General features: G+C 37.9%; 1 protein-coding gene across 2 annotated transcripts; it reads left to right on the top strand.

Moving 5' to 3' along the window:
* Positions 1 to 22: 22 nt before the first annotated feature.
* Positions 23 to 8946, top strand: SLC35G1 (solute carrier family 35 member G1). Of its 2 annotated transcripts, none has more exons than XM_019617662.2 (3): positions 23 to 255; positions 3477 to 3654; positions 4203 to 8946. In XM_019617662.2, exons 2-3 carry the CDS (start codon positions 3620 to 3622, stop codon positions 4960 to 4962), a joined length of 795 nt encoding a protein of 264 aa, XP_019473207.1. In that variant the 5' UTR covers positions 23 to 255; positions 3477 to 3619; the 3' UTR covers positions 4963 to 8946. The 2 variants fall into 2 exon arrangements, with proteins under 2 accessions (XP_019473207.1, XP_019473208.1); XM_019617663.2 differs by lacking the exon at positions 23 to 255 and having other exon boundaries at positions 3549 to 3654; positions 4203 to 4225; positions 4338 to 8946.
* The last annotated feature ends 1573 nt before the right edge of the window (positions 8947 to 10519 follow it).

Raw genomic sequence — 10519 nt, 5'->3', positions numbered from 1 at the left:
GCCACACACCTGCACCTGGGGGCGCCGCTCCGCGAGAGCGGGTCCGGCCCCGGCCTGCTCCTCCTCTGTACCCTCACCCCCCGCTTCTCTCCTCGAGGAGAGGTCTGGAGCTGCCGAAGGCTGGCCCGTGAGAAAGGGTCGCTGTCTCTTCCTGGTGCCGGTGTTTGTTTTTTAAGCTTGGGCTGCGCAGCGCTGGCTAGCAGGCTAAATGGCACTGCTCCTGTATTGAGAAGGGACGTCGCTGCCCTTCGAAAAGTAAGGGGGAGGAATTCCGTGCTTGTAACCGTGGCTTCCTTAGCAATTCTTATCTTTCTTCCGTGGGAGTCTATTCTTTATTTTGTCTTTCGCTTTACTCAGTTACTTTGAATCACTGAAGCCATCAACTCACTGTAAAATTTGCAACAAAGAGTTTTTGTAAGCTTAATTTGGCTTCCTTTTAAGATATCGGTGCTTTCTTAAAATGATTTCTAATTCATCTGAATTCTTAAGTGACTGCATTGAGACCTGTTTCATATTAAATATGAATTATAATTGACTTTCCAGTAGAAAATGGATAGAATGTCTTTGTTAAACAGGGAACTGTGGAGAGGCCAGAAGAGATAACGGTCTAGTGAAATTTACATTAGTGTCACTTCTAAGGCAAAGCTTGGAAAAAACAGCATTCAAAGTCCTGAGGAACTTGTGCTGACTTGCCAAGGACGACTCTTTTTGTAGTCTCTGGCAGAAAGTTGAGTCAATAGCTGAGCTTTATGACTCATGCCTGGATCTTGTCTACATGGCCATGGTTAGTTCATAAGCAGGCCCTTGTGCTCTTGTTGCCTTTCTGTGGTCTGAGGGAACTATTCTGGTGCTGTCTGTGTGCAGAACGGATTGCCCGCTCCCAAAGTTCTGTGAGAATGGTTTTCTCACTGACTTTCTTCCCCTTAGTCAGCACTTTTCTACCTCTGCTCTTAAGATATGTAAGAACTGTTATTTTCTTTATCCTATGCATCTTTCAAGTACAAAAGCTGGTTGTTAGAAAGCCTGGAATTAAAATGCAAACAAAGAAAATGGTGTGCAGTGGGAGGCGTTTGGGGTTTGAAACAAGAGTGGAAAGATCATGTGGAAACCCCACATATGGAGATGGCCAGGGAGTGAAACTGGAAAGCCAGATCTGTCATCGCTCAGAAGAGAGTACTTGGGTACTTGCTGAAACTTTTTTTTTTTTTCCCAGACTTAAGCACTTTTAACCAAAAGCATTTTGATGGCATTGGGTTAGCGTTGGGAGGCCCAGTGTTCCATGGGCTGGGAATGTTATCTTAACCAAACTTCTCTTCAGAACATATTTTGAAATAAATATTCTTCTTCAGAAGAAGAAGTTCTTGTTTTTGGTAGAAGAACTCACACCGTATTATTTTTAAAAGGAAGTAAGACACCTTCTTATTGCATTAAGCACATGCTTTGGCAATGTGAAACAACAGTTTAAATTCTAGTATTACCAGATACCATTTCTGATAGGTTAGATTTATTGGGCAGCTTACAAAAATGAATTCCTTTTAGTTTTCCTTTTAATCCATAGCTTAATTCTGGATATAAGATCCTTATAGCTTACTTTGCTGTAATTTCACATCCATTATTTTGATTGGCTTCATTCTGTGGTAGTCAGGCAAGCTATCATGCCTGAAGTCAGTCAGTGCCCTTGTGCTGTATTCTCCCATAAGCCAACCTGCCTTTGGATTTCCCATTTCAGTTGTTGGCCAGTCTGATTCTGCTTGTTTTTATACCAGGGATGGTGTTGATTTTGTATTTCTGCTGCATGACAGTGTGGATTAGGGTGTTATGTAATTCACAGACATTTTAAAAAATCTGTTCTTTTAGATACTCAGTGGATGTCCTGGGCCTGTGCTGGTTAGTGGTATTGTAATAGTTGCTTTTATGAAAATGGCTATTGCTAAATAGAAGTATTTCGGCAGTAGTGTGGCGTATTTTTTGGAATGTAGGCCTTTTGCCTTTTCTAAATCCCAGTTGAGGTAGTAAAGCCTGGGGCTTCAGGATGGTTAAAGTGGGAACTGATGCTGTACCGAATGTGTCAGCCTGCAGTCCCCACTCTCTAGTAGAAAGAACATTCTCTTGGCCTTGAGTGCTGATCTCAAGGAGGATCAAAATGGTTTGTGACAAGTTTTGTTAATTTAAAAACAAACCCAACCCCTCAAAACCATATGTAGTTGCTTAGCAACTCACAGCAGTGCCCGCTGCTGATGCTGCAAAGGATCCCTGGGGTTCGGTGGGTGGGGTGAGGCATCCTTTTATCAAAGCACCACGTTGTGGATGGGGAGTTCTCACTGTTATCTTTAGAGGGTGGTTTAGAAGAAAAGGCAACCCTAAGTATTTTGTGTAGATGCAAAGACAAGTGGTAGTGAGGTAACTTCTTGTTCTAACTCACCTCTAGGTTCAGTGGCAAGGCTGTTCCTACTCCGCAACCAGTTAGTATTTATCATTTTAAATATTTGAATAATATTAATTTATTAATATTTGTTAATTATTAATATGAAAAGGGCTGGTTTCTTGGGAAACAGCATTGAGGTCAGCAGTAGTTCACTCTCCTTGTTTGCTTTCCTTTTTAATTTTTATTTTATTTATAGCAAAGGGTGGAGAAAGTGGGTGGAATGAGGAAGAGTGTGTAATTGAAGTGGGCTTACGGCAATATAGAAGCCTGAATAGAATCCATTAGGCCCAGGAGACTTCTTCAGGAGAAGAAAGTCCGATAGATAAGAGTAAACAATGGTGAAATTAAGTTCATGGAACTTTTGTAATTATCAGTAGCTTACAGCAGGCCCATGATGTTTTAAAGTTAAGGACTTAAATTTCTCTGGTTAAGATCTATTTGAAGAGAATACGTTATTTCAACAAGATAACACAAAACTTCTGTAGTTCTAGGTCAAACTTAGGCTGATTCAACCGTGAAATGAATATGGGATATAACAGAAGTGAGGATCATTATACAATTTCTGCATATACGTGCTTGTGAGAGAGGGAACTATGTTGTTGCTTAGGAACCTTAATGAACTTACTTGATAATCCAATAACTCCCTAGTAATAAGTTTCAGTGTTTCACGATCTGACTGTGGACCATTTGCAGTCAGTTTTATTTACTGATTCGAAGGCAGTTGTCAGAAACAGCTCAGAATCTCGTGAAGTGTAGTCACGTACCTCCAACTACATAGGACTGGGAGAATTCTGGGAATGGTTTGAGTCCAGAATTTAAGAGTTCATCTTCTATTGCCTGTTTTAAGAAAAAAAAGAGGGCTGTGGTGGCTAGTGAAACATGTTTTCAAGGTAGGTCTGGTAAATCAATGTAGTATTTGCATTTGTTTCTTCTGCTTACCCTCTTGTCTGCCACAAGGATGGCTACAAATGTACACAGTAGTACGTAGAGCCGCCTGTGGAATCTGATGATGGAGAGCTAGATCATTATTAACTAAGTTTATCTGTTGCAGGAACGAAGAAAACTGCCTGTCCAGGACTTGGTCTCTTTTACACCTTACTGTCTGCCTTCCTTTTCTCAGTGGCCTCTTTATTTCTTAAAAAAATAGAAGATGTACACTCAGTGGAAGTGAGTGCATTTCGATGCATTTTCCAGATGGCATTTGTTCTACCTGGTTTAATATACTACAAGTAAGTGTAACAAAAGTTTCAATTTAAAGTTATTTCTTAAAAGTATATATTGGAAACTTCATCACTCATTAATTTGAATCTTAAATATGCTTATATGTGTGTATATATATATATATATGCTTATATATGCTTGAGCTTCATGTGCTTATCTGCATTGTTTTGAATCAGTTGATAGTTTATTAATTCAGTTGATTTTTCAAGTGAAAATTTGACTTCCTGAATTATAGAAATTTTTACAGGGTTTATATCGGTTGTATTGGCCTCCCATGGAAGTAGTGTCCTTGAAAATAGGAGATAATTTGTAGAATCTTTTGGATTATTTTGCAAGCAGCAATTTAATACTAAAGGAGTACATTCTTGACTGAATGTGATTGGCAAGTGGTGAAGGGAATAAATTGCTCTGGGATCAATCAGTTAAAAATATTTTGATGTTTGAGATAAGTCTGTCACTTGGAAGGGTTTGTACATTTAACTGTCATTGGATGTTGGTCATGAAATTAGCAAGCCAGTAACATTAATGTGACATTTCTGTTTTTCTTATTTTTCAGAACAGGGTTTTTGGGACCAAAAGGTAAAAGAATTTTTCTTTTCTTCCGAGGACTCCTTGGTTCTAGTGCAATGATTCTTCTCTACTATGCTTTCCAAGTAATGCCTCTAGCTGATGCCACTGTTATAACTTTCAGCAGTCCTGTTTTTACATCATTACTGGCATGGATCTTTCTCAAAGAAAAATACAGCGTTTGGGATCTTCTCTTTACCCTCTTCACAATCACTGGAGTGATTCTAATTGCCAGACCACCGTTTCTGTTTGGGTCAAATGTTTCAGGGATTGAAGGAAGTTACTCAGATCACCTTAAAGGAACTATTGCAGCAATTGCAAGCACGGTATCTGCAGCATCAACTATTGTTATACTTAGAAAGGTGGGAAAATCTGTGCATTATTTTCTGTCAATTTGGTATTATGCAGTCATCGGTTTAATTGGATGTGTTATAGCATTGTTTGTTATGAATGAATGGCGTTTACCGTACTGTGGTAAAGACAGAGTTTTTCTCATATTAATAGGCATATTAGGGCTAGGGGGTCAGATATTTCTCACAAAAGCACTACAGATAGAGAAAGCTGGGCCTGTAGCCATAATGAGGACGATGGATGTGGTGTTTGCTTTCATTTTACAGATTCTTTTTCTCAATCATCTACCAACTTGGTGGACTGTGGGTGGTGCCCTTTGTGTAGTAGCTAGTAGTTCTGGGACTGCCATTCGTAAGTGGAGACAAAGCTCAAAGAAAGCTGAACAAAATGAAATCTAACAGCATAGACACTACTTCATTACAGAAATTAACAATCTTGAAATATATATTAAAAATATTTATTTTTATTTATTTAAAGTATCTCATTTATGAAATTATAGTACCGAACAGTAGCCAATAAAAGAAATTGGTTTTAATAAAAACAAAACAAGATCAACAACAAATTGAAGATGTTTTAACAACTAATTAAATATATATGCTTTTTTTCCTCATGTTTGGGCATGCAAATATGAGAAGTAGGAAGATTCTTAAAAGTTGCTTGCTTTACATCTGAAATGGATGGTTGTTGGCTGGGATTTTGTTTTCCTAAAATACCTGTACCAGATTCTCCACTTTTTGGACCCTTTCTCTATTCTTCTGAGCAGTGGAATTTTCCCAGGCTTATTTGTACTAATCTGTGATTGATTATGAGAGGGTTTTCAGTTCAAATAATTACAAGGGAATAAAGAATTACAATCTTACAAACATCTAACTTCTGTGGAACAGGTAAAACTTGCACATCTACCGACTTTCTGCTTTTTTTTCTCCTTACTTCCCCTCCTCAAACAAACAAACAAAAAAAACCAAAAACCAAAGGCATTGGGATGTTCCTTTTGGAATTCTGAAATAACAAAGGATATTCTATCTTTTCAGGTCATGTAAAGACAAAATTAACTTTTGGAAATTCTTTCATCTTTGCTTTCTTTAAAACAAAAAAAATTGTTCCTGCTTTACAGGCATAATGAAACAATCCCTATTTTAATATGTTCTCAATAATACATCTTTAATTAGTCAGTCTCGGTAAGGAGAGATAATAGGTAACTATGTACCACTTGTAAGCTCTTTCCTGTGGTATAGAATGTTATGCTGTAGCTGCACTTTTCTTTACTCTATGCAAAAGATTGTATTTTTTAGATACTTAATATAAGTTATTTTAAATGCTACTTAGGAGTGATTTCTTTATATTCTCTATGAAAGTTCTTTATGAGATCGTTTAAGTTCTCTTGGCCTTCATAAGCTTAGGCAAATGCCTTAATGTAAATCCTTTTTCCTAAGACTTTACAAGAGAGTGCACACTACTTGTGGTTCACAGAAAATACACATTTGCCAACCTCATAGCACAGATTCTATAGAACAGGTTTGTGCAGCACTTGGTGGGAGGGTGGAGCTCACAGTGCATCAGGCAGTGCTAGTGGGCAGCTTCACCCCTATTTCTACGCACGTTTTTAAATCTGCACTTAGTCACTTCTCTTAGACAGCTTCTCATGTTATTATGCTTCATCTTTAGATGATGATGAATACTGAGGAAAAAGGCTTATGTTACTGATCTCGGCCTCCTTCAAGTTTGAAGGAAGAATGTATATTAAATGTGAGGTAGGGGGGATTTTCTTTAATGAATTGTTGTGTGCTTTTGGGTCTTGTCTTGGTAGTCCTTTAAGAAAAACTTCACTTGAGTCTTTGCCCGGTCCTTTGTATCACAAGATGTTTCTCAGTTATTTACACACCCCCATGTCTTTCTAAAGGAGTGTGTTGTAGCCAATAGCCATTGCACTCTGGGAGAGCAGCCCTTGGAGAGTTGAGCCCTGAAGAAGTGGAATCTGTATTATATTTCAGAGTGTATCTAGATGAGAGGAGCTATCTTTGTGCAAGATTTCATACTTTAATATTATGGACATGAGCAGATTCCATCCTGGTGGTAAAATCACTTTCTGCGTATAGCTGTTTGTTCACTGCTTTTCCTGAAGGCTGAAGTTAGCCACTCCTGACATGGTCAGCAATAGCATGAAACTGGTTTCACATCTCTTAAAAAAAAAAAAATAAAATGGCCTAATAATAGAATTCCAGTTTTATTTTGCTTAGTACTTGAAATTGTAAACTGGGATTTCTTCTGCTGCTTGGCCATCATCACCATTAACACATTTCAAGGAAGGGATGGAAAATTGACTGCATTTCTTAATGCTTCATTTCATGTTTAGTGTGCACGTGTTTAGTATGCACGAGGTACAGTTCCAAAGCAGTTCAGATCGATGTGGGTTGTCAGCTAGTCCTGGTTCCTTCCATTGGCTCAGTGTGACTGCTTATGGGGTTATGTGGTGAGCTGCCCCTGGAGCTGGTCCAGCTGAGTAACTTGGTTTGTAGGGTTGGAGAGGGCCAAACTGCAGTGATCTGAACTTAATCACTAAGTCAAAAAATGTCGAATGAAGGGGAGTTGGACAGTTGTTTAAATTGCAGTATGCCAACACTACCTTGTCAGTACACAGTTTCAAAAAAAAAAAAAAGTGGGAGGTTATGTAAAAAATATCTTTAGCTGGATATGATTTCAGTGGTTTACTATTTGTTTACAAATAGTAAAGCAGTACACACCACTGAAGAAAGGTCTTTTTTTCTTGCACTAAACATGTATGAATTGACGTGAAATCAGCAACTTGGTATAGTGCCTTTTTTTTTTTTTTAACTTTGAGTTGGAAGCCCTAATCGAGAGTATTTCTTTACAAAGCCTGGTAACATGGTCAAATTTCTCTCTTCTCCCCAGCTTACTGTTTGAGATTATGAAATAAAACTGGCTGAACCTCGATTCTTTCTGATCAGTTTTCTTTTGTAGTGTTAATACAGCAAATTCCTCAGGGTCAAATGTTATTTTCTTTCTAATCTTTATGTCAAATGTATTGCAAATGTTCATCACCTTTAATGTCATCTTACGATCTTTACAGTAATTAAGTTCAACACATGTATTTACAACAGGAAGCCTTTCCTTTGTGATATGATGGAGTATTGTTGCATTATAACTGCTGTTCTATAAAGTTATTGTTGAATTCCAGCATATTAATTCAATGTTCAGATTTCAGTGGATCCTGAATAGAGAAAGTAATAGGTAATTATTGGTTGTTTTGCACATAAACATAGGGTGAAAAAGTTTTGTTGTTACAGATTCATCACAAGCATGTTTCTTATGTTCTTTGCTATGCAATTCACTGTAATCATCTGCTGTCTTCACTGGGAATTTGTAGCCTTCAAGCCTTACCTACATGACTCTTACACAGAGCTAGGAGCTGAAAAAAGCTGTGTATTGTCACTGTGCAGCAGCCAGTTACTTTCAGGATATACTGGTTGTCAAAATATGCTCTAAAAGCCCTCTTGGTATGCCCAAACAATGAACTTGTCATATTCTTAGCGTGGGAAAGTGAGGTCTATATAATTAAAATGAATTTCCTGCATTTGTCTAACACCAAACATACAAGTAATCTCAGCTTATGAGCGCTGGTGTAGTAACTAGTTTGTTGTGTCATTATTTCTTCTTCTGAAACAAGGCTCTTTCCCAAATTCAAATGCTGTTCTGAGGTGGATCTTTCCATAATTGATGATGGCAAGAAAGATATAATACCCTTAATTATAATATAGTATAATGACCCCTGCCCTCTATTTTCTTTTCCTTGATGAGCTTTATTCAGGGTATGTCTCTTGGGGGAAAGCTTATTTCTAAAGGGGCAGCCTCTTCAATAGTCACTTAGTTGCTAACTGGCAGTGGATAGCCAAGAATAATCGGTTCTCCACTGACCATTCAAACAAGAGTTCACAGCGCTGACAGCAGATGCACAACACTGACTTCAGCAGGGCTTTGTAGTTACCAACAGAATGTTTTTGTGGTTGTAACTGCCTGTCCATCCAAAGAAAAGTTGTGGCTTTATGTCCTGCAGTTGCAGGTAACCTCGGTGCAAAACTTATGCACTTCCATAAATTGTTGGTGATCTCACTTCTGTATATGAGAATGAGTAATTTCATATTTTATGGGAACTGTTGTTTGACAAGAATGGGGTAAAAATGCCCTCTGTGTTAAGATTTTTACTATGTCCTATATATTGTTAAATGATATGTTTTGTAGAAGTTACTGGCTTTGTTATGTAGTAGTATATTTTTATAGACACCTCTTATATATTGAAATGTGAAGAATATTTTCGTAAGAGATTTATATTCATCATTGCTAATAAAATGAACGTGAAGGATTAATCTCTGGCTTTGTATTGATTAGTAGAATGTACTTGGATGTAGTCATATTGGAAGCTTTATGAAAGAGCTATTAATGAAGGAGCCCCTGTTAAGTATGAATATGTTTCCAGCTGTACTGCTTATGAACATGCCATGTCACTGTTTATGCCTTTCAGTGAGCTTGAGACAAACAGAAGCTCTATGAACTTTCTCAGTACGGGAGTATCTTAACTGGAAAAACTGGCACAGGTAGGTCAGTAAAGTTGCATTTTCCTGTGCTCAGGTGGCAATTTGTCTTTTTCTTCCTCCACTTTTTATACATCAAGATTTGAATTCCAGTCTTGTTTCTTCTGTTACTTGTTAATATTCATCCCTGTACATCTCATTATCTAGTGCTTCAGTAATTACTTTTTCACTAAAGAGCAAAGAGCAGGGGAAAAAAAAAGTTATCTTGTTAGCAAAATTGCCATCATTGTTAAATACTACAAAAACTTTGTAGTAAATTTATTATATTTGCATTATAAGGGAGGTTCCTCCTACAGTAGTGTCTGGTTTCATAAGAGCAGAAGATAAGAGAACTGTTCAAGGTTATTAGCCTGCTTGAGATATGTGCACATTCCTGGGTGTGTGGCTTGGCGCTGTAGAGGGGGAAATAGAGGAGGGCAGCTGCGTCTCAGTGGGGGATTTCTAGCAGTGTTAACCTGTTTGCCCAGCACACTGCTTCACTTTGTATGAACAAAATTAACTCGCTGCATTATGACTTGACACCACTAGTTTCTCAGGCAGTGAATGAAAAGCAATGGGGCTTCCATGAGAGCACACTGTAACAGACTGATCGTGAAAGAATTTTGTAGAGATGCACTGCAAATTATTCTTGAAAGTTCTTTTTTTGGATCAGTTATGTGTATTATGTAGAAACTTAAGTTTTGAGGGAAAAGAGAAATGAGTTTTTGAAAGACAGCACTGAAATCCTCCTTATTTGTACCATAATAGTGATTTACTGAGGTAAGTGAATTAGTACTGAGACTCAAAACGTAATTCTAGAATTGTCTACCCACTGCAAAATATAAAGTGAGGGGAAAAGGAATTAAATGATTCTGAAGGAAGATGTTTCCATAGTGCTTGAAAAACAAACCACATTTATAAAATATTTAGAGGATAACTCACACTGCTCTTTGTTGACTAAATAAAATGTTCTTAGAGGGTTGCATGTGGGAAGTGATACTTGAGATGCGATATGCAGATGAACCATTGAAATAGGTTTCAGTTGGTTCTTTTGAGTCCAAGTAACTTTAGATTCAGTTTTATTTTCTGACACTATGAAGTTATGTTGTTCTGTCAAGTAGTAAACTGCGAAGGGTGAGAAAGCGCTTTGTCATTTGAGCTTAAATACTAAGCAAAGAGAAAAACAAGAAACGTCAATAGCTGCTCAGCTGGCATAAAGTGCTTCTGCACTCTGCATAAAAGGCGGGTGGAAAGAAAACGCGTTTTGTGGTCAGCGAGCAAGAAGTCAGTCTGTACTTTGCGCTGTGGCCGTTCTGTCGGTAGGTGGCGCTCTGTTCCTAAATTTATTTCTCAACGTGCGCGTTTAAAC

This window comes from Meleagris gallopavo, chromosome 8 (genome assembly GCF_000146605.3).
Source record: "Meleagris gallopavo isolate NT-WF06-2002-E0010 breed Aviagen turkey brand Nicholas breeding stock chromosome 8, Turkey_5.1, whole genome shotgun sequence".
Classification (NCBI taxonomy): Eukaryota; Metazoa; Chordata; class Aves; order Galliformes; family Phasianidae; genus Meleagris; species Meleagris gallopavo.
The sequence above is the reverse complement of the archived record's forward strand: the minus strand, read 5'-3'. Positions and strand labels throughout refer to the sequence as shown.

Coding starts and splice junctions, on each gene's coding strand:
- SLC35G1 (XM_019617662.2), top strand. CDS start 3,620: ATGGCATTTGTTCTACCTGGTTTAATATACTACAA. Junction 3,655..4,202: donor CCTGGTTTAATATACTACAA/GTAAGTGTAACA, acceptor CTTATTTTTCAG/AACAGGGTTTTTGGGACCAA.